General features: G+C 34.9%; 1 protein-coding gene across 5 annotated transcripts in view; it reads left to right on the top strand.

Annotated features, from left to right (window-relative positions):
• Positions 1 to 25,117, top strand: part of CDH12 (cadherin 12) — a 1,102,231-nt gene that overhangs the window by 1,047,629 nt on the left and 29,485 nt on the right. For all 5 annotated transcript variants that reach the window (XM_024356657.3, XM_024356660.3, XM_024356659.3 and 2 more), the window contains 2 exons: positions 2,867 to 3,120; positions 21,770 to 21,906. In XM_024356657.3, coding sequence (XP_024212425.2) covers positions 2,867 to 3,120; positions 21,770 to 21,906 — 391 coding nt within the window. The remainder of the gene's footprint in view (positions 1 to 2,866; positions 3,121 to 21,769; positions 21,907 to 25,117) is intronic.

The following is a 25,117-nucleotide window of genomic DNA, read 5'->3' on the forward strand; positions in this document are numbered from 1 at the left end:
GTAGTGTGTAATCAAGTAGGGAAAAAAAATTAAGATCTTATCTAGAAAGAATTTGCCAAATCATATAGATAATTAGAAGTACTTCAACATATGAGAAAGTAGAGAGGGAAATGGGGAATGATTGGTACAAACGTTTACATTCTAAGATAGAAGTTAATTTTTGCCTAAAAAAGGGAGTAAGTATGAGCCAGGTCAGCTCAATTTGCTTTCTAGGCAAAAGGAACCCTAAGGTGATAAAAATCAAAGTAGTCTTATACTACAAGTTAAGGATACCTAACATAGACAACTTATACTGTTTAACACTTATAGAGCATTTAGAGTTTGGAAAAACAGAAAACATATTTTTATATGTTCCTTAATTTGAATTAGCTAGTGCACGCTTCTATCTTACACATCATTCTCTCTCCGACATCTTCTAACATATTGAATATCTCTTAAACACATGTAATTATAGAGAACTTGGTACTTCTTCAAACTCACTCATTAAGCAAGATGGCAATATTCTGTAATTTGTTGAATGAATTGAGAGGCAAGTCTTGTCTTTTCATCTTTCCATCCTTACAGGATGCATGTCAAGCCTTGCCACCCCGTAAAACATCTATGTGTGTGTGTGTGTGTGTGTGTGTGTGTGTGTGTGTGTGTGTATTTTTTTAAATTCACTATAGAATGATTTTATTTATTAGAGGTTTTCTCTTTTTTCTAATCTAAATTTACTCTCGTTAATAACTCAAATTACTATTAATTCACCACTCAGAGGCATAAAGAATAATCCTAAGTAATGTCAACATAATGGCCCTTCAAGTATTTGAAAATGTGTGTCTTTCCTTGCCTTGGCAGTAATTGTAGTGGTTTCTCATTTTTGGCTTTGGTAATATTTTATCATTCTAGTCTTGCAATAAGTTGTCTTTTCTTGAGTCTGATTTCTTTAACAAAACACAGTATTCAAGCTTTAGGCTGATCAAAGGAACATCACTGGGTGATCCTCTCTCTTTTTTTCAGATACTTCATGTCATCAAAGGCCACATTATCAACCATCGCATATTATGCATACTATTCTTTGCTTATATAGGTATTAAGAGAAATCAAAATTTCTAACAGGAGAAATATGAAAATGAAAGGAAATCAATATTATAAGTTAACAGGTATGAGGTGAGCAAATTAAAATATAGAAAGGTAAAAAGAAAACATTGATTACAAAGCAGATAAACACATGAATAAAAATATGATAAAAGGAATACCTATAGGGAATTAATATAGTTCCTGCCGCATAAAAAAGTATGGTGAAAGAGACTGATGTCATATTCAAGTGAAATTGCTGTTTTGTTATAATACATTCCATGAAATTGTGAGTTTTCGAAGATTTAAAAGTGTTTTTTTGTTTTTGTTTTTGTTCCTCAGAGGAAATGCATAAAATGGCAATCATATCTTAGAAGGAGAAAAATATCCATCCTTCCTTTATTTTCCCCAGGTGTACTACAATAAAGGAACAGGTACTGACACAGCAATTAGCAACTTACTGGGGTCAGACTTGAAGGAATTCCTTTAGAAAACATAAATTTTTAAAGGTCCCAGAAAATCACCATGTTAATGTTAAATTCGTGATGTCTCAGATTTTCTTAGATGATCAGAGGCCAGAGCCGTTGACCTTAAAATTATCACTTAAACAAAGCACCACAGCAGCACCATATTTCAGGAATAGTGTATTTTCAGTTATTGTGGACATAAAATTAATATTTAGAGTGAGGGTGCAAGTAAGCAGCGATAAGCTAAAACTGAGCATCCATGACTCCATAGAAAATGACTTTCTTATTATGTTTCACAGCCTTCTCTAATTTAGTCATATATATTAATATATAAAGCCACAATTCTTGGTAATGTGTATTGATGATGTGTTACCGCGCCCATAATTTATATATACAGTTCTGAGAACACACACACACAAAAATTCTTTTTAAATTAGTACTATGTATGCTTTTAAATACTGATACAGACATTTACTAGTAAAAAAAAATAAAAAAAGATCTAGACATCCAAAAGTATTTAATATAAGATGCCATAAAATAAGACAACAAAATATGGAGTTTTCATGGGACCACTTTTTCAATACCAAATTTACAGCTAGAATCTTCAATGATCTTCAATGATCCTATTTCATTTTTATTCATTTTTTTGTTTATCATTGCTTTGTTCCACTAGATGTCAGTATTGGATAAGAGCAGAGAAATGCTTCCCTGAACATCTGTTCTGTTACTGTTTTAACTTTGCTCATATAAAATGATTAAGCCCTACCTAGCATGTATGTCTGCACGTAAATGATGTGAGTTTTTCAAACATAGGCAACTGATGATCTTTACAAGTTACCCAGAAACTTCTACATGGACGTGATTCTTTTCTTAAAATGTTTACCTTGCTCCTGTAATCCCAGTCCTTTGGGAGGCCGAGGTGGGTGGATCACCTGAGGTCAGGAATCCGAGACCAGCCTGGCCAACATGTTGAAACCCCGTCTCTACTTAAAATACAAAAATTAGCCAGGCATGGTGGCGGGCGCCTGTAGTCCCAGATACTCTGGAAGCTGAGGCAGGAGAACCGCTTGAACCCCAGAGGTGGAGGTTGCAGTGAGCCGAGATCACACCACTGAGCTCCAGCCTGGGAGAGAGGGAGAGACTCTGTCTCAAAAAAAAAAAAAGAAAAAAGAAAAAAAAATGGTTTGCCTTGTGCTGCCCTTACCCACTAATTATTAAGAAAAATGAAAATTTTAAACCAGTATAATTGATAATAACTTGCAAATTGCTCTGAAGTAATGTTCACCATTTCTGCCACATTCTATATAAATTTACTCCTTATTCTTAATTTGTCCTCACTACAGCCTTTAGATTTTGAAACAAAGAAGGCATACACTTTCAAAGTTGAGGCTTCCAACCTTCACCTTGACCACCGGTTTCACTCGGCGGGCCCTTTCAAAGACACAGCTACGGTGAAGATCAGCGTGCTGGACGTAGATGAGCCACCGGTTTTCGGCAAGCCGCTCTACACCATGGAGGTTTACGAAGACACTCCGGTAGGGACCATCATTGGCGCTGTCACTGCTCAAGACCTGGATGTAGGCAGCAGTGCTGTTAGGTGAGAAAAAGAAACATTTTTTTTCTATGTTTCAGGAAAACAAAACAAAACAAGAACAAAAACCAGAGAACCAATTCTCTGTCCAAAACTGCATGATGATTTAATTATAGAATATGATGCTTGAAAACATAATGACTTTACATAAGAATAGAGGAAATGTTATAGGATTGGGGGGAAAATATATTATCAACTATTGCAGCAGTGTTTACTAGTGGTGTTATAACCAATAGAGGTCTGATTCTCATGTCACTCAAGGTAACAAATCTCAACTCTTCATGTATAAATGGGATTTAATAACATAACCTTTTAGAGAATGATTCTCATAATTAGTAATATTAAGATACTTTGAAAGTGCCTAGAGTATAATAGACATTAATACATTTTATAATTACTCTAAAATTTCTGACCCCTTACCCAAAGTTAGTGTTTGAAAAAGTTATTGCAATTTGCATGTCATTTTTTCCAGTGTAACAAACGTGTCTACTGTTGTTGAGGTGAAATGAGTAGAGACACAGTTAGAGTCAGTCCTAGAGTAAAATGAATTTATGGAATTGCTCAAAGCAAATGCTTTGCAAGAAGCTGCTTCCTGCTCATCTCTCTCCCACTGTCACTCTCTCTCAACACATAAAGTCCACTAGTACTATCAAGACATAATACAATTTCCCTTTTCCTCATTTATGCATTGACCCAGCAGTATGTTTTGAGACTTTATTTCCCATTCGTTCTATTGTATGCTTGAATTTTCTGCCGCGTGCCTACAGCTGTTGAGAAACCAATTAAAAGACAAGTATGAGATTTGTTCCTGAATCTTCTGTCCCGAAAGAAGCTTACTATGCAAGAACCAAAATAAGAAAATATTAGGTAGGTTTTTAAAGCAAAAACATTTTATTCTATTGACATACAACAGACAGATATCTTGTAAGATTTTACACTATGTGGCAAATAAAGATTAAAACAATGGATCAAGTGTTCAGTAGTATCCTTAACACAGTAATTGCATATAGTGATATCTCAGGAAATGGCTTGACAGCATACGTAACTTGCTCTTTGGATTTATCTGAATCCATCACCTATAGTTATATGAACACTACCTCAGTCAGTTCTAGCTGCTACAATCCATTAACTCATACTGGATGTATTAGTTTGTTTTCACACTACTATAAAGAACCACCCTGAGACTGGGTAATCTATAAAGTAAAGAGGTTTAATCGATTCACAGTTCCACATGCCTGGGGAGGCCTCAGGAAACTTATAATCATGGCGGAAGGAGAAGCAGGCGCATCTTAGATGGCAGCAGGCAAGACACAACGTGTGAAGGAGGAACAGTCAAACAACTTATGAAACAATCAAATTTTGTAAGAACTCACTCACTATCATGAGCAAAGCATGGGGGAACCACCCCCACTCCCATGAGCCAATCACCTCCCACAAGGACCCTCCTTCAACATGTAGGGATTACAATTCTAAATGAGATTTTGACTGGGACCCAGAGCCAAACCATATCACTGGATGACTTAAGTAACAAACACAGTTCTGGAGGCTAGACAGTCCAAGATCAAGCGACCAGCAGATCCAGCGTCTGGTGAAGACCGGCTTTCTTTTCAGCAGGTGGTCATCTTCTCCTTGTTTCCAGACACTGGAGAAAGAGAAAGAGAGCTCTCTCTAGAGTCCCTTTTGTAATGGTAAAAATAACTTCATGAGGGCTCCATCCGGATGAACTAATTACCTCCCAAATGCCCCATCTTTTAATACTATCACATTGAGGTTTAGGATTGCAAGATGTGAATTTTGGGGGGATACATATCATCTCATAAGATTCCAATTCTGCCCACCCCAAATTTATGTCTTTCTTACATGCAAAATGCAGACATCCTAAGGGCCCCCAAAGTCTCAACTTCTTCTAATATTAATTAAAATCCAAAGTGTCATCTAAATATCATCTAAGCCAAACAAATGTGAGACAAAAAGTACAATTCATCCCGAGGCCAAATTCCTCTCCAGCTGTGAATCTCCAGCTGTGAAACCAAATAAATTGTGTGTTTCCAAAATACAATGGTGAAGATATTCCTATTCCAAGATGTAGAAAGAGGAAAGAAGAGAGGGGTGAGAGGTCCAATGTAAGTCCAAAACCTAACAGGGGAAACTCCATTAAACCTTAGTCTCAAACATAATCCTTCTCTAGCTCTATTCTTCACCTCTCAGGCCCACTAGAATGGATGTCCCACTTTTGGACTCACTAGGGTGGCAATATAACCTCCACCACTCGGAGGGACACCACCCATGCTGTGGTTCTCTGCAGTGTCCTCACTCATGTACAGTGGTCACACTCTCAGGGCTCCACTGAGCGACCCTACCCCAATGTCTCTTCTAGGCATTGATCCCAATGTTTAAAATCATTATGGAAGCAGCCATTCCACAAGCCTGGTGACATCAAATCACTGTTGGGGTGATTTGGAATTCTTCCCTCGATTTGGAGAATTATGAATGCTCATAGCTGAAGAGCTATGTGATGCTATTTAACAGAGCTGCAGAAGTTTGATGATCTTCTTTCATTTTACCACATTTCTGTTTTCTTTAGTACCAGCTGGCAGTGTTTCTGCTATTATAATCTCATCTGTTTTCCTGGCTTTTTTTGAAATAGCAGATGAAGTTCATGGTTCACACCTATACAAATCTTCTTATTAAGTAATCAATCTATCAACCCTTAATGTTCTCTTCTAAACACACTTTCTCATTATTTTGGAACACGGACGGGGCTGAGATATTTCCAAGTCCTTAAGCTTTGGTTTCTTTTTACTTAAAAAATTCATCTTTATTTCATTTCTTTTATTTCACATTTTACTGCAAGCAGTTGTGAGGAACCAAGCTACTCCTTTAACACTTTGCTTAAAAATCTCCTCAGCTAAATATCTAATAATTTCATCACTCAAAAGTCCTTCTTTCCACAAAATACTAGACCATGAACACCATCCACCTAACTTCTTTGCCACTTACTGACCTTTCCTCTAGTTTCTAATAACATGTCTTTATTTCTCTCTGATAACATATCAGAATGGCTTTTACTGTCCATATATCTACCAACATTCTGTTTATGACTGTTTAGTTGTTATTTGGGAGGACAGAATATTTCTCTACAGTTCTCTTTTCTTTCTGAACCTTTAACAGAATATCCTTGAACATTCATAATTTTAGCACTTCAAAACTCTTCCAGCCTGTACCCCTTACTCAGTTTCAGAGCCACTTCTACATTTTTAGGTATTTTTTATAGCTGCACCCCTACCGCTTGGTACCAATGTCTGTCTTAGTCACTTAAGGCTGCTGTAACAAATTACCGTTGATGGAGTGGCTTCAGCAACAAACATATATGTCTCTTGTTTCTGAAAGCTGGAAAGGTTATGTTCAATGTGCCAAGAGATCCATTGTCTAATAAAGGCCTGTTTTCTATTTAGCAGAAAGTCATGTCCTTGTATCCACACAGCAGAAAGAAAAAGAGAGCTGTCTGGGGTCTTGGTTAGAAGGGCACTAATCCTATTTATGAGGACTCCACCCTCATGACCTCCTTACCCCCACAAAGCCTATCCATATATCATACATTGGACATTAGGATTTCAACATATGAATTTTGGGGAAACATAAACATCCAGTCCATAACAAATGCTTTTATTCTTGAAGAGAATCAGTAATCAGGAGAGAACTCTAAAAAAGCTCATCTGTCTTTTAAAAAGAAATAAGTATAACAATTACTGAGCACCCGTGCATTTCAGGCTGAATGCTAACCAATTTACTCACTGAATTCAAACTATTGTTTTACATTTCCATATTACAACATGATTCACTTCCAGTTAAGTTCCAGAAAACCATATATGGTTTATAGGGCTATATGCAGACACACACACACACACACACACAACACACATCCACATATACATTCAAATATTTGTTAGGTATTCTCCAAAATCTGCTGCCTTGGTAATTATTATGTATTAACCTAACATTATTTATCAGTCTTTTATTTCTGAAGCCCTTGGATGTTCTGTTGATAATTACAAAAGAAGAAGATGCCTGGTGAATAGATTTACAGGTCTTTTTAAAATGTGAACAGTTATTGAAAAAAACTTGAAGGTTGCAACAAAAATAATTAAAAGGTAAATGAAGATTAATTAAAACTCTCTGCAGGTCAATAAATAAGAATTTACATAGAGAAACTATGTATCTAGAGTAGAGAACATGCTATGTTGTTTAATTTACTGTTTGTTGTATTTTGAAGACATAAAAGAATGATGAGGCCAAAATATTAAGAAAAACATGATTTTAAGGCAATACTTAAGAACTAGAAAAATCAAAAATTTCCTAAGTAAAAAACATTATTAGGTAAAGATACACGTTCCAAATTCAAGAAAATTGTTAGAGTCAAGACCCTGGTGTGAGGAACAGAGAAAGGTTAATATGAAAGAAATTCTCCTGCTGTAAGTGTGTTTTTTATTTTGTACGTTTTATGTTACAGTAGCTAGTATCTGACAAGTGCTACTTTATATGAAATAAAGTAGTATACCAAGTCTTAGTTCTAATGAGTAGCAGTCGGCCCACTTGACACAGATGGATCTAATTGATCCCCACAAGGGGTTGTCAAAAGACAGAACTGTTTTTGAATCAACATGAAACCTGTCTTTGTACCATGTCCTTGGAGTGAACAACAAACTTGAATAGTGTCAGCTAAGGAAACATGGGGTATGAGGCATCATCTTTCCTTGTTCTGAAAATGTGTTTACCCACTTAAGAATGAGAGTGAAAATACCTTGTGAAAACTAAGAATTAAAGTGTAAAATTACTCGACATGGTTAGATATGCTGTTTGTTTTGTTTTCCTTTGCTTAACTGTCTTTTCACAGAGTTATTGTGCAAGATATTAATTTAGGACCTTGGGTATTTTATCATCATCATCTTCATCATCTTCATCATCATCATCATCACTAAGCACAGCAAAGAGCCACATCAATGCCACAACCAAGGACTGAGCCCGTTTTGAAGAAAGGTTCTCTCAGGTTTCATGACTAGCAAACACACCCTGTCTGGTTCCTTACTCTCACCCTTTGGCCCCAGCTTAATTTCTAGTTATTCTTTACTTTTCTGGCCTTCGCCTTTTGATGCACTGATTTCTTGTTTCTAATGCTGTATATTTGTTTGAGGTGAACACTGCTATTATATAGTTCACAGAAACAATTTCTAGTGAGTCAAATGAGACTGGATTAAGTATATCCAACATCAGTGAAGTAGGGGCTTTTCATAACAGCAAGTTCTTGAGTTTAGAAAGTTAAAACTGTTGATTATCCAGTTACACTGAAAGATATTATTTACTTTGAGTATTAGTGATTTGGGTTACAGAAAGATTTCAGTGGGTAATTTTGCTCAATATCTACCACTTTTCTTTTGTTCCAAATGTATAAAAGTCTGTTCTCCTTGGAATAAATTTAAAAATAGAACTTAATCATATTTTTATTAAATTAAAAAAATAGATTATTTAATTTTAATCCATGTCAAAAGAATTAAATAATAACAGAATGGTGATGTAAAGAAAATCTATTTTATGTATATAGACTTGCATATATAAACTCAAAATTACAGTGGTTAATAGTGCAATTTAAAAGTGTACAGATTGTTCCCCGACTCATAAAGATTCATCTTACAATGTTTTCACTTTGCAATGGTGTGAAAACGATATGCATTCAGTAGAAACCATATTTTGAGTACCGATACATCCATTCCTTTTTTCCCCTTCAGTTCAGCATTCAATAAATTACATAAGATATTCAACTCTTTATTATAAGACAGGCTTTGCGCTAGATGATTTTGTCCAAATGTAGGCTAACGTAAGTTGCTCCAACAGGTTTAAGGTAGACTAGGCTAAGCTAGAATGTTCAGGAATTTAAGTGTCTTAGATGCATTTTCAACTTAAGGTATTTTCAACTTATGATGGGTTTGTTGAGATGTAACCTCATGGTAAGTCAAGGGGCATCTGTATTTGTCATCTTATCTATGCTTTTGTTTAATGATCTTTCTAACAAAAACCCGACACTTAAAATCAAGTAGGTAATTTAAATAATAATCAGAAAACATTTTCAACTACCAAAAGTAGAATACAATGTTAAATTATACTAATTAGTTGTTAAAATAAAAATGCCTGTTTCCACAAAAATGATCTTATATTCCAAATCTAGTCTTTTTACCACACTTTTGTAAAAATTGCTGTAATCAATTGGAATTGATTTTTAAGAAACTCTTGATTAAGAAAGTATCAAAGTAGCTGGTTTGCATTTGAAGGCCCTTTTCAATATGACAGAAATCTTAGCATGTGTGCAAAAACGTAAGTTCAGACACAGCACACTTTGGGAGAGAGAAGAAAGAGAGGCCCAGCTATCATGTGACATTCTATAGCAGTATGTATAACTTCTATTAAATGTTTGAAAAAATGCCCATGCTCTCTTTCTCATCTACCTCACAAGATTTTTGTGAGAATTAAATGAAGTCTTGGTATAAATGTTTCTAGAGCAATATCTGGCATATTTAGTGCTACATATGTGATTTATTTTCTTCTGCTTCCCATTAGTATATAAACTGCACAGCAGCAGAGATTTTTCTACATTTTTATTGATAGATCCCACACACCTAAAATATTGCCTAGCGCAAGTGGATAGTTAATAAATATTTGTTCAATGAATGACTTGACCTATATAATACTAATTTCAGCTAAGTATTAAAATGGCATAGTACTCATTTGTGTTTTCTGCATGAAGAAAAATCAACACAGTTACTTCCTTTATAAATCTAGAAAAATATCTGAGAAACTATGATAATTTCAGTATTTCAACCCTCAGATTTGTTCCAAAATGTTGGATCACAATTGTCTCTAATAATTAACTGATAGGAAATGCTATCTTAAAAAAAATCACATTTATTTTTGTATGGATTATGATCCTGTAGCTTTGCAAATAATCGTGAACTTGTTGTCAGATGCTTCTTTGATGATTTTGAGAATATATACATTATATTAAGATTCACACTGTGAATACTAAAGGAAATAGATATGATATGGAGGTCTCAAAAAAGATGAACTCTTTTATCTTAATGAATGTTCCATAATATATATGGATAATATTCTTCTTCCAATACCTATATGAATATTTAGTACTTTCTCAGAAAGCATGCCATGAAAAATAAAAGTAATTTTCTACCAACTGAATAATAAAATGTAAAATGAGAAAAGCTGATTAGAGTTATACAAAATGAGAAATTGGGCTCTACATAAAAAAACATTTTAAAGTTCACATTAAGAAAAAATAGTGTGTTAGTTTCTATAACAAAACTATTCTTCATGAATTACTTTACTAATTCTAAGTGAAGGCAACTGCTAGCTTTTAACAATAGCTAGGACTGAAAGTACCTCTAAAAAATATATTATAAATTCTTAGATCATTTGACTGTATACAGGAAACAAATATACAGAAACAATGCAAAACATGTTAAATGAAAAAAATAGATATTTTGTACAAATTGATGGACATAAAAGAAAAACAGAAGGTTTGATATGGAATACCTCAAAGAAACTCAGAAACAAACAAACCAATAAAAGGAGATGTAGAATTTAGAAACTGCAAGAGTAGCTGAATGTGTTAATCTCTGGGGATTTTGCCCTACTCATCTTTTTCACAACTGTGGTATACTGCGTGTTTAGGACCCACAAGAGAATTATTTCTCTGAAGTTGGTTTTTGCATGAAGTCTCTTTGCAAATGTGCTGATGGTATTTAGCTTGTATTAACTCCATTTATAGAAGCAAAGAAACTGAAAAATCATTTTACTAAAAGAAAAACAAAAAAAAGCAAACAAGAAAGAGAAGAAGAAAAAATTTGCTAAGAAAATAGAGATCAACTGGACCACAATTTGCCAACAGAGGTTAATCCCCATAAAGTTCATGCCAGAACACCCAGGTGTATGAGCCCTTAAGAAAAAAAGACATTATATTTACACATCTAGATATAGATCTACCTATATTAGATTTGAAAAAACTCACATGCACATATCCACATACATATACATGCTATATTTTATTAGTACATTGCATTATACACTAGAATATATCTTCTACATCTACATCTTTTTCTTCTAATTAAAGAAAAATTTTTACATTAAATTAATTTTGCACACAGTATATGAAACCTTATTCAGTATAGTCCCAACTATATAATAATAATATTTATATATTAAAATATTTTAAATATATAAACAATAAATAGAAAATGCTCTTCTTGAAAAATACTGTAATAATCAGTGATCAAAAGGACACAAGAGAAATGAATCATTTCATAAGCTGTTCCAGAGCATTCAGTTAAGGGAATATGAGTAATTTTCAGAGCGCAAATTAGCTAAACAGTAGACTAATCACAAGCAGGAAATGCAAGCTTAGGTAGAAGGAAAAGGAAGAAAATAAAACCTTTCTTTCAAATATGATGTCTATATTTAGGTTTCAAATGGTAAGCAGCTCTACATAAAATGGCACCATTCTTCAGAGCCATTTGGCCATGACCTAATAAGAGTAAATAAATCCAGTGGTGACCTGGGATAACAGGCACTGGACTTAGTTCAACAAAATAGTTATAATGAAGCTCTCTCAAAAGGACTTCAGAATAAATACGTTTGAATATTCAAAAATGTAAATTAAGGTATTCCATGTTTGAAATATGACCAGGACATTATCAATAAGAAAAGTCAGATAAAATAATTCAATTTACACATATAAGTGCACTGTATTATGAAGAGAGCAATATATTCAGTAAGGAACTCTTCATACTTGAAAAAAACTCCCTGTATAATGAACAACACAAAATAGTTTTTTTGCTATTCTCATTTGAGAGAATCTGTTAACACCAATTCAAATAGGTAGTAAGTAAAGTTTTAAAAATGGTACAGTTTTGTAAGAAGGAAGAAATAGATGCTGTCCAGAGGGATTTAGCAAGTCTTTATGGGGAGAACATGAGCAAAGCAAAAAGGTGCCTTTGATTTCTGAGGAAATTAGGAAAGTTCTGTGACATGAATGGGAGGAAAAAAAATTGAAATGATCTGACAACCAAGTCCAAAATAAGGGACTTCTGAAGTCCCTAGAGTCAAAGATACTTCTAAGCAGAAGATATCAGATATCAACATTTACTGCACACATTCTTTACTTATTTAGTCAGGTATTACAGTCTGCATTTTTTAATATCTGATAAAACTGAGACTCAGGATGTTTAAAGCTATTAAGTACAGAGCCTGGACTTAATCATTATTTGTCTAAACCTCATTTTCTTTCTATTAGAGCAAGCTGCTTCAAGGTGTCCGCAGAGTAAACTAAAGGACAAGTGTAAAGCTTTGGGGGCAGAAGAAGTTCTTGTCAAAGATAAAGTTATTTTTGCTCTGAGTTAAAGACAAAATACAGTGGTCAGATAACCAACAGAATGGCAGAGGAGAGGAGAGTTTTGAAGTTAACTTCCAGATCCGTAAGAAACCGTGTATGACTGTTCCAAGAAAAAAAAGGGGGGGGGGGCAGAGGAAAGCTTAAGCAACTTGGAGGAAAATACAAATACAACAATTATAATTTCAACATTATGTAGATTATGGTATATTTCTTCTTCTTTAGAGATCTATTTTAATCATATTGCATGTGTACAAATGGGAAATTTAAAGACAGAAGACTTACTTTTATTAAATGATATACTTTTGTAAATAGTTTCTCATCAAACATTTAAAACAAGCAATAGAAACCATCTAAACCATTTAAGATACAACTTTTAAGTCTAGTAAGGGGAAAATAAAAATGAGGAGGAAGATAAGCAAAAAGAGAAATTGATAGGAAAGTAGGAACTGGTGGTTTAAAAAGTTTGAGAGGAACATAGCGGGATTTATTTGTGATTGCTGATGGAGAAATTACAATTGACATATTGTTGCAGGTGGCTTAGGTGCTCAGTAAAATGTTTGTTAAAATGAATTGAACTGAATTTGCTTTCTTTAATTGTCTTCCAAAAGGCAAAACAAAAACATTGGCAACTAAGAAGAGATAAGAGTAAAGACAGTTTGATCTACTATCATTATCTTAACAAAATAACATTTTCTACTTTGACCTGTATCATTATTAGCAGATTTTTATTGTTTAAACAATGAGGTGTAGTACTTTCACAGGAATTTGGTACCATCAAGTTCTTTTTACACATGTAGTTGAGAACTGGGGCAGGGTCAAAGTTAGCGTTTCCATTGATGGTGAGAAAATTATTAAGCAAATTGAAAAGTACAATTTTAAGGGAAATGCTTACCTAATAAATAGAATAAAAATTTTAAAGGCGTTTCTGAAAACTAATTTACAGTATAGGAATAAAACCATACTCTCTCAAATGGCCTGCGCAGACTAGGTTAATGTTTTAATTTCTGATTTCTATTCAAATGTTAAAACCTTTTTTTTTAGCAACAATCACTGTACATAATTGTATGAACTTAGGTTTATTTTATTATATACAGATTATCATCATATAATCGTTTTTTCACTTAAATCCCATCTACTCACCAAATAAGTATGAGATGAGTCAAACATACTTTCTGTTTAAATATTTTGCTCATTGAAACTCATCTGTTAGGCCAAATTACACAGTTCATGTTATACCGTTGTGATTAGTTGCAATTCCAATAATATTTTATCCTTAGATAGTAAGTAGACTGCTGCAACCCGACAGCAGAAACACGATGTTTCACTCTGTGAGGTTGTAACTCCTCAAAATTTCTATGCCATTAAGAACTGGGCCATATCTTTTCCAAAATTGTCCAGAAAATGTAGGAATGGTTTCATTGCAAGTTCATTGATGGTCTTTTCTTATAAATGTCTCTCAGTTGCTATCACAACAGAAAATATTTGTGCTTTAGTCAGGCACAGGTTTTAGTCAGTCACATATAGACAGAGCACTGGGAAGATGCCAGGAGCTAGTATTAGGCCTGTAGTCTAAGACCTGGCTAACTATGAGAAGATGCTGAAGATGTTTAGCTGAGTAGAAACTGTTCAAATGGGTGTCAGCTATATTCCAGAAGATATAAAGCTTTGTTGGAGGATATCATGCAGAGAAAGGAGCTTGCCAAGTCTCACAAGGTGACAGAGATAAAAATTAGATACCAGAAAGTAGCGAATGACAGTCAAACAGAAGCACCATTGTGTGAAATAGAGCCTGGATATTTATGGTTTGTACTGTATGAGTTTGTGTGGGAGCTTCGTAGTTCAAGTACTAGAAAGTTGAAGGTTATGTGTGCCACGACTTGATGCCAGATAAGAAAATGTGTGGGTAAGGAAGAGTTTTTATCTGGGAAGTAATACAAAACAGTATGAAAGGAGAGGGAGAAAGGGGGAAAAGGACATACACGTACACTCACACGCTGATACACATGACTCTATCCCTATGCAACATATACTTTATCTTATTTCATTTTTATAACAACACTCATGGTTACACTATTAGGGAGGTATTATTTTCCAAATTTTATAGAACATAAGGAGAATAGATATTGGAATGAAAGATCCCTAAACTAATTGCACAAGATAAGTGAATAAAATGTATATCACCCTAATTCTGTCTATACAAAACAATTACTGTGCTTCATGCTACATTTCATTGCATCTCAGTGGTGGTTAATCTATGTATTGCAAATTCTACTTCAGCATTAGGCTGAATGAACTAAAAAATTAAATATGTTTACTGAGCTTGCAAGATATTGGATCCTAGTGGATTGATATACAGAAACACATAACTAAGAGATAAACATATTATTTGATGTATATATTATGTAAGTCTTTGAATTTTAAACTCGTTATCAAAAATACCTAAAATTTAAACATAACCTGTATATGTGGTGATTCACTGTATGAAGTTAGACTTCTGTTTGAATCAATTTGTTAAATTATAACATATGCTGCAAATATTAACTATAAACAAGGTGATCAATTTTCCCAATCTTATCTGGGAAAACTCTTGAGGAGTTTTCTGGGCCTAAAGACACTCACTGTAAAAATTGAGAAAGTCCTCATCAAATCAGAAATAATTGATTGTCCCAAATAAGACAGTCTTAAAGCTCTAAATATGTTCCCTTGATGTAGAAATATGTAACTATTATATAGGCAGGAAGAATAGGATCTGTGCAAAGAATTCAGTACAATATTTAAGTGCCAGGTGCTATGTACAAACAACATCCCAGGTCCTTGGCAACCAGAGATGAACAAAGCTAGTCTCTGCTCTCAAGAAATTTAACAAACTTTGGGTAAGTAGGATAATCACGTCACATACACAAAATGTATACAAGCTGTGCTATATTTGCCAACATCTACATAATAATTGAATATTATTAGCATTAAAGAATGATCTGTTCATTGCAGAGATTTTCAAAGATGGAAGTAAAGAAAAGCTTTGAAAAATATCATGCAAGTTAACTGGAATTCACAAGAAAAGAGTAAGGGATTTTCAAAAATGAATGGAGTTTCCACTTAATGAATGGCAGCAGGATGCGATCTATAGACGCACTCCCCAGTGAAACAAAAATAAATGACATTCGTTTCTTTAAAAAATAAAAGACGCTCATTTACAGTCCTTGGAAAATTTTCTAAGAGCGTGCAGCACATAAAGAACAATTTATTCAAGAAAAGCTACTAAAACTTGGTAAGAATAGCAAAAGACAGTGACACTTAACCCAGAACCTGCTCCCCGCTCCCAATCCTATGTCCCAGCTCGGCTTGATACAAATGCCCACCTGGCAGGTGTGGTAAAAAGACATGGTTTCTCTTTCCTTCGCAACCAGTCAAGGGATATAATATCTTACCAGGAGGGGCAGGATGCAAACATTACATAAAACTATAAAAATTAATAATTGTTACAATGTTTTATTGCACTTCTGACATATATGTATGTAACATATATAATATATACAATTATCACACATAACTACATAGAAGAAACATTTCTATATTTTACTCTAATTTAGTATGAATGTGAATCTGGTGAGTTAAGTCATATATGGCAAAACTTAAAGCAGATACTAAGAAAATAAATTATATAATAAAAATCATTAAAGAAATAATTTCACACTAGAAAATATCCACTTATTGTAAAAGAAAGGAGTAGAGAAGAAATAAACAAAAAAGACATGAGAAATATAGAAAACCTAAAAATAAAATGGCAAATGCAAATACCATTATATCAATATTAGCTGTTGAATGGGAATGGATTAAACAACCTAATCAAAAGGAAAAGATTATCAAAGAATAAAAACTGATGACTATCTGAAGTGCATGTCTGTGGCTTAATGGTACCAAAGTCAGACAACTTGAAACCTTGATTCTACAAAAACTCATGTGCTCATGAGAAGAGAGAAAGTGATAAAGCAAACGTGGGAAAATACTAACATAATAAGTGTAAGTGAAAGATGTTTGGAACTTTATTGTGCAATTCTTGCAACTTTATTATACATCTGAAATATTTTAAAAATATTAAAAATATATTAAAAACCAGTGATTCCTCTCAGTTGTATTTGAGAGTTTCTAATACAAATCATGCACCAAGGACTACTTATAGAGAAATTAATAGTTTTTTAACTATAATGTATAAGATCTTTCTTGACCTAAATCACTCATTTTTTTTTCATGTCATTGTGCTTCTCAGATAGTTTTCTATAGTAATTCTGAACAACTGATAGCTCCCTACACCACCTGTGTCGTTTTGCTACTGCTGTTGCAGTTTTCTAAAACACCGTCTATTCCTCCCCTCACTTTTTCTGCTTCAACCTCCTCTTGGATGATTTCCATATAGCCTTCTAATGTCAGCCAAATATCATGTGCAGGAAGGATTGCCTGAAGCACTAGGTTTTACATTCAATGTGTTTTCTTGGCACTCCTGCAGAGCCTTTTCTACTATCTCTGTTTCAGGCATTGAAACAGTCTGTTTACACATGTATTCCCAACTAAAGTCTTCACTGATGGGCATCATACTTTACTTATTTTTATATGTCTCATCTCTAGAACAATGTCTAGTGTATAGTGGACACTCAGCAAATACTTAATAAATTGAAAAATTGAACACAGTGAGCCTACATCAGCAAATCTTTCAGAAATACTACAGTTAATAAGGAGTTTCAGTGGCAATTTTCTTCTTAAATTAGGCATATGGCAAGTTAAATGAGGTGCTATAAAGAAGTATTTTGAGAAATGCTTTCTTGTTCAGAAAAGAATATGCGGTACAGAGAATTAAGCTCATTATATCTCTGTGTTTCCTGACCTTTTGATGTGCCTTAACTTCATTTTTAATTTTTGAGAGCATTCATGTGAGCTAAGGTACCACATTGAAATTGGAAGACATCAGTGCTTTCTCACTCCTCCAATAAACAGAAGAAATGTCAAAATTAGATTAACAGCGTGGCTCATACCTTATTCTAATAAATATTAAGCATCTTCTGGTTCAGAAATCAATTACAGATATACCTTGGATATATTGCAGGTTTGGTTCCAGACTACCACGATAAAGCAAATATTGCAATAAAGCAAGTCAAACAATTTTTTCGTTTGCCAGTACATATAAACATCATCTTTACACTATACCATAGTCTAGTCAGTGTGAAATGGAATTATGCCCAAAAAAGTACATGCCTTAGTTATAAATATTTTATTGCAAAACAAACAAAAAACAAAACATTGAAGATCACCTGAGCCTTCAGCAAGTTGTAATCTTGTTTGCTGGTAGAGGGTCTTGCCTTGAACTGGATGGCTACTGACTAATTGGGGTGGTAGTTGTTGAAGGTTGGGGTAGCTAGGGCAATTTCTTAAGAAAAAAATGAGGTTTGCTGTATCAGTCAATTCTTCCATTCACAAAGTATTTCTCTGCAGCATGTGATGCTGTTTTGTAGCATTTACCTACAATGGAACTCCTTTAAAAATTGGAGTCAATCCTCCTAAAACCTGCCACTGTTTATTAACTGTTTATATAATATTTTAATTATTTTGTTATGATTTCAACAATATTCATAGCATCTTCACCAAAAGTAGATTTCATCTCAAGAAACTACCTTGTTTGCTCATCTGTAAGAAGCAAGTCCCCTTTTGTTCAAGTTTTATCATGAAATTGCAGCAATTCAGGCCCATCTTAGGGCTTTACTTCTAATTTCAGTTCTCTTGTTATTTCCACCCCTCTGCAGTTACTTCCTCCATTGAAATCTTGGCCCCTCAAAGTCATCCATGAGGCTTGGAATAACTTCTTCCAAAATCCTGTTAATGTTTATATTTTGACCTCCTCTCATGAATCACCAATGTTCTTAATGGCATCTAAAATGATAAATCCTTTCCATAAGGTTTTCAATTTACTTTGTCAAGAATCATCATAGAAGTCACTATCTTTGGTAGCTATAGCCTTACAAACTGTATTTCTTAAATAATAAGACTTGAAAGTCAAAATTACATTTTTTGTCTATGGACTTTAGAATGGATGTTCTGTTGGCAGTCATGAAAACAACATTCATTTCCTTATACATCTCCGTCTGAGCTCTTGGGTGACTAGGTGCATTGTCAATAAGCAGTAATATTTGGAAAGGATTTTTTTTTCCTGAGCTGTGGGTCTCAACAGTAGACTTAAAATATTTAGTAAACCGGCTGGGTGCGGTGGCTCACGCCTGTAATCTCAGCACTTTGGGAGGTAGAGGTGGGCTACTCACAAGGTCTTGAGTTTGAGACTAGCCTGACCAACATGGTGAAACCCCATCTCTACTAAAAATACAAAAATTAGCCAGGTGTAGTGGCATGCACCTGTAATCCCAGCTACTGAGGAGGCTGAGGCAGGAGAATCGCTTGAACCTGGGAGGCGGAGGTTGCGGTGAGCTGAGATCATACCATTGCACTCCAGCCTGGGTGACAGAGCAACAGTCTGTCTTTAAAAAAGAAATTAATAAACCATGCTGTGAGCAGATGTGCTGTCATCCAGGCTTTGTTGTTCCATTTGTAAGACAACAGGCAGAGTAGATTTAGCAAAATTCATAGGGGCTCTAGGATTTTTATAATGGTTAATGAACATTGGCTTCAACTTCAAATCACCAGTTGTATCAGCCTCTACTAAGAGAGTCAGGCTGTTTTTTGAAGCTTTGAAGCCAGGCATTGACTTCTCTCTAGCTTTGAGTGTCCTTGATGGCATCTTCTTGCAATAGAAGGCTGTTCTGTATACATTTAAAATCTGTTGTTTAGTGTAGCCACCTTCATCAATGATCTTATCTAGATCTTTTTGATAACTTGCTGCAGATTCTACATAAGTACTTCCTGCTTTACCTTGCACTTTAATGTTATGGAGATGACTTCTTTCCTTAAACCTCATGAACCAACTCTGCTAGCTCACACTTTTCTTCTGCAGTTTCCTTACTTCTCTCCACCTTCATAGAACAGAAGACAGCTAGGGCTATATTCTGGGTTAGACTTTGGCTTAAAGGAATGTTGTGACTGGCTTTATCTTCTATCCAGACCGCTAAAGTTTCTCTATAACCACAATAAAACTCATTTGCTTTTTAATCATTCCTGTCTTCACTGGAGTAGCACTTTCAATTTCCTTCAAGGACTCTTCCTTTGCATTCACAACTTGGCTGTTTGGCATGAGAGGCCTAGCTTTTGGACTATCTTGGCTTTAGGCATGCCTTCTTCACTGAGCTTAATCATTTCCAGCTTTTAATTAAAAGTGAAATATGTGTGACTCTTTCATTTGAACAGTTAGAGGCCACTGTAGAATTACTACTCGACTTATTTTCGATATTGTTGTGTCTCAGGGACTAGAGAAGGCCCAAGGAGCAGGAGACAGATGGGGGAATAGCTGGTTAGTGAAGCAGTCAGGACACACAACGTTGATTGATTAAGTTTACAATTTTATATGGGTGCAGTTCATTTGCCTCAAAATAATTCACTGTTATTCAAAATAATTTCAATAGTAACATCAAGTATCACTGATCACTGTTCATAGATCACCCTAACAGTTATAATATTAATTTAAAAGTTTGAAATATAATAATTACCAAAATGTGACACAAATATGAAGTGAGCACTTACTGTTGGAAAAATGATGCCGATGAACTTGCTTGACACAGGGTTGCAACAAACTTTCAGTTTGTAAAAACGGCAATAGGAGTGAAGTACAATACAGTGAAGAGCCATGAAATAAGGTATACCTGTACTAACAGATACAGACTAGTGTGGAATGATATATTTCAGATGTATTTCACTTGTAAATGCAGGTGATCTAGAACTGAAATAACATACAAACTGCTACAGTTTCAAATAATCAGCTTGTCAAAATAAATAGTTTTTTATGTTGAGATACACATCCCTCTACTGACTTTTCACAATGAACACTTTCTTTGGAGTGGTGATTCCAAGGGGCTGACTAACAATGATGCCATCTGCTTTCAGCCATTGTTTGAAATGATCTCTCTTTGGTTCCAGGCTAGAATAAAATGATGACAAATATTTTGTGTATTGTGCCTTTTGATTAGCAAAATCATTTCCCATAAAATGTTATATTTAAAATTGGTAAGACTGTGTAATAATAATTATATGGGAAACATTGATGACCTGGTTCAAACATCAATCTAAAATTTTCTAACTATGTTAATTTGGACAAATTCCTTCATGTCTCTATGCTTTCTCTTTTCTCATATGTAAGACATATTAATAATACTATTCTGCAGACATTTTTTATTCTCAATGTGTAAGCATTGAGAATAACGTCTATCAAATTGTCATATTTAAAAATGTTAATGATTGTTATGATTGAAAACACATGTTGGAAAAAGAATTTCACATAATACCGATCCATATATCTACTGTTACTTAAAGATTTAAATACATGCATTTTCTATTTTGCTATTCATTTTCTTGGAATTTTTAGTCCAGTTGCTTCATGTAGGGCAGCATCCATTATTATCAAATATGTCACATAATAAACAAGATAAAGAGACATCATTATCCAAAGTCACTGTTTTTTTAATGTTGACCCGATATGTAATAAAACAACAATGAAACAACAAAATACATAACAAAATAAAACAACCATGACCGTTTTATATGTGTTTGAGGAAATATTTTTGTATAATTACCAAATTGTCAGTTAAAAAAATTTACCGTTTGTTTCCATGATGTTATTTTTTCTATCTCTGGAAACAAAGATTCTACCTCTGTTTTGACCTGGGTTCTTTGTAGTTGTTTCCAGTGCTTCTCTCAACCCCATTTACACAGTCATAGCCACTGTTAAGGAATTTTTTACTGCTTGAAAAAGTTTTAATATTCAGCAGGTTAAGGAAACTCATGGTCAGCTTTAGAATTTTAGTCTCTGCTGAGCTTTCAAGGTGTCAAGGCCCTAAAATAATATGAACAGCAGGAGTACTAAATCTTTTATTATTTCCAGTTTCCCCTTGAGCATACTGACTTTGCAATAAAGAAGCTGTCATTTACAGTCTTCTTTATTGCAAGGTGGGTAATAGCTACAGGGAGAAAAATAAGGAACTGTGTCAAGTTAGCCTAAGTGCCATTATGATTAATGTGTAATCATTGCACATTTGCATCTACTCTTTTCATATACAGGTACTTCATAGATTGGAAGAGTGATGGGGACAGCTACTTTACAATAGATGGAAATGAAGGAACCATCGCCACTAATGAATTACTAGACAGAGAAAGCACTGCGCAGTATAATTTCTCCATAATTGCGAGTAAAGTTAGTAAGTATGGCATGGACAGAATCAATGTTATACTGCAGTTCTTTGGATTTAAGACTCTTAAATGAGTCCCTGCTGAGATGTTTTTCATTTTTGGACTGACAGCTGAGTGGTCTCGCGGGGAAACTCAGAAACCTATTCCTTTTCCTCAGAGCATAAGTCCAGAGAAATTGTGACAGCTGCCAATGAGTCCTGTTTGCAGTATTGCATGAATATATAGTAGTGCATTTCATTGTGTAACCTCATCCTGTTCTATGCTTTACCCTCAAAAATTCACCCGAGTTTTAATTTCTCTTCCACACAGTTTCCTTTTACATATCATTGGGTATTTCACAGGGCCAGGTGAGGGGAAATAATTATCATGTAAAATCACCCATTCTGAAATATTTTCTGACATCAAAGAGAGTATTTAAAAACTCATACATCTTCCTTTTCTCTCCCTTTATTCAAATTTATTTTTGATGACTATCACTATGGAATATACAGGAGTTTCAATCGCAGTTCTTCAAGGAGTGGCTCAAAATGTTTATTATTATTAGGAATTATTTGTTGAGTTGGTTTCTGCTTGGTTCAGAAAAGAATCCTCTAGACTGAGTGATTATAGGTTTTATTTGTTTGGAAGAACGATCAAGGTTATTATCACAACTTTCTCAAGTAATGGATCAGGGTGAAAGTGGTGACGTTTGGCTCTTGAGATAATTGTTTTTAATAAAAGTGCAGCTCCCCATTCCTTTTACTTATGGTCTCTTGAAAAGTTTGGAAAAATCTCAACTGAATCTCTTCCATTTGCTTCCTTCTTCTTTTATTTTGTGCATCTGGTGCAAATTTATAACACTTTAGCAGCTAATTCCCACTTTCCATGCAGGGAATAGCTGTGAGCATTTCTGCTGAAGGGTTTTGATCAGTCCAACTCAGTGGGAATGTAAACATCAAACAGTTTTGTTTGTCTTCAACAACTCCGAACAAACATGAATAGTCAGATACCCATTCCCACATCTTCGTGATATCTTTAGCTGATCCCATTACTTTTAGTTTATTTTGATTATTAAAAGTAAGTCTAACATAAAAGATCATGCAGCTTCTGCCTTGCTCATTGGAACACTTAGAGTTCCAAAGTGTCATGTAAGAAGTCTGACTGCCCAGAGGCTGCCATACTAGAGAGGCCACGTTGCGGTGCTCAGGTTGACAATTCCAGCTCAGCTCTGCCTTCCAACCATACCTCCCAGTGTTCTGGAAATGTGAGTGATGCTGTCTTGGAGCTTCTAGTCCAGTCCACTGTACTAGCGGAATACCACAATGTAAAGTTCATCAATGCCATGTGAAATGGAATATTAGCCCAGTCAAATCCTGCCGAAATTCTTACCCACAAAATTGTAATAAATATGAAAAATTATTTGTCACAATTTTACAATATTTCACATTTATTAAAAGCAACTACATTTTGATGTCTGCTGATACATGGGAACAGATATCTGAAGAACTCAAAGACATAATCAGAACTTTCATTCCTTGGGGGTGGGGCTATTGATTCCCAGTTTCTTGCAATAGAAAGGAAAGGAAAATTTTTAAAATGCATAAATCTCTATGAATATAGTGCCAATATAGTGGTCCATTGGTTGCCACTTTTTTTTTTTTTTTTTTGAGATAATAGTCTCACTCTGTCACCTAGACTGGAGTGCAGTGGTGCAATCTCGGCTCACTGCAAACTCCGCCTTCTGGGTTCAAGCGATTCTCCTGCCTCAACCCACGGAGTAGCTGGTATCACAGGCATGTATCATCGCACCTGGCTAATTTTTGTATTTTCAGTAGACACAGGGTTTCACCATCTTGGCCGTGCTGATCTTGAACTCCTGACTTTAGGTGATCCACCTGCCTCGGCCTCCCAAAGTGCTGGGATTACAGGAGTGAACCACCGTGCCTGGTCTGGTTGCTGCTGTTTTTAGGGCTAAAATGGAATGGCAGTAAAGACAGTTGTTCAAATGCTAATTCTCATGTAATTTTGTGAATTATTTGCTGTTGGGGGCTCTGGGTGTCCCCTCCACATAGGAATCTGACATGGGCACCCAGTGGTAGACCTTATAACTTCTTAATTCTAGAGGCCCCTTGCTTAGCAGGCAGGCTTTTTGGGTAAATTGACAGCACGGTTTCTCAATTTTAGCTCCTTTCTCCTGTGTCCAGCTGACCACGGGAAATTCACTCATCTTTATGACGTTAAAACAGGTGCGTTATAGGTTGCCACTATATTGCAGGTTTCCTCTGCCTTGCCGTCTTCTTTCATATCCGCCCTCTTTGGGCAGTTAGGCTTGGGATGATCAGTGAGTTAGCTACCAAGCAGTCATATTATAGGGAGAAGAGAATGACAGTCTCCCCTTCTTGAAGGGCTCCCATCCTCATTCTCTTTGTTTTCCTCAAGTCTTCTTTCACACCTGGCATCTATCTCCCCTCCCATACCACATTCTATTATAGTTACATATGTTTTCCTCATTCATTTCATGCTTTCATTTATTTCATTTATGCAGAATTTGGGGACAGCTAAAATATATCATAATTTAAAAAATTCACTTTCGTTTTCTAAGATCTTTGAGAAATATGGTGAAAATGAGTTGTCTTAAGTTACAGAATAGAAGACCTCTGTGAACCATGTTACTTTCACTCCAGTGGTGGGGATACAATAAATGGCAACTGACCAGAGGTAGTCTCTTCAATAACTTCTACTTATCGTAAATATGTTGTCCATAATAAAAGATTATTCAGTAGAAAACTATCTAATGTAACCTAAACCTTCCTATTCATACACACATGAAACAGGTGCATGTTTCCTTGATGTAGGCATAATAGGCTTGTGTGCCTTAACTCTAGATGGATGTCTCAGATAGTTTATTGATTGCTTCTGCTGTAGCTGTGGCAGGTCTCTTTCTTTCCAATGGCTCCTTGGATTATCAAAGCAATTATGGGATTGAAGACACTCATAACGATAAGGTCTAGTGTCTCCTTTCAGAGCCTTGAGCTTCAACAATTTAGAAAATGGAAGGAAGTATGAACCTTTATAGTGGAAGCAAGTGTTATTAGTCCCTGAAAGTTTAGATCTTAGAATCCTAATTTGTTAGTTATTAATATGATTGGTGCATATGCGGGCTCTGTCACACTGCCACCTGCTGGCTAGAGTTTTTACCTAAATGAAAATCAGGAATCCACAGGGTATGGAGGCTAATAA

Source organism: Pan troglodytes, chromosome 4 (assembly GCF_028858775.2).
Source record: "Pan troglodytes isolate AG18354 chromosome 4, NHGRI_mPanTro3-v2.0_pri, whole genome shotgun sequence".
Taxonomy (NCBI): Eukaryota; Metazoa; Chordata; class Mammalia; order Primates; family Hominidae; genus Pan; species Pan troglodytes.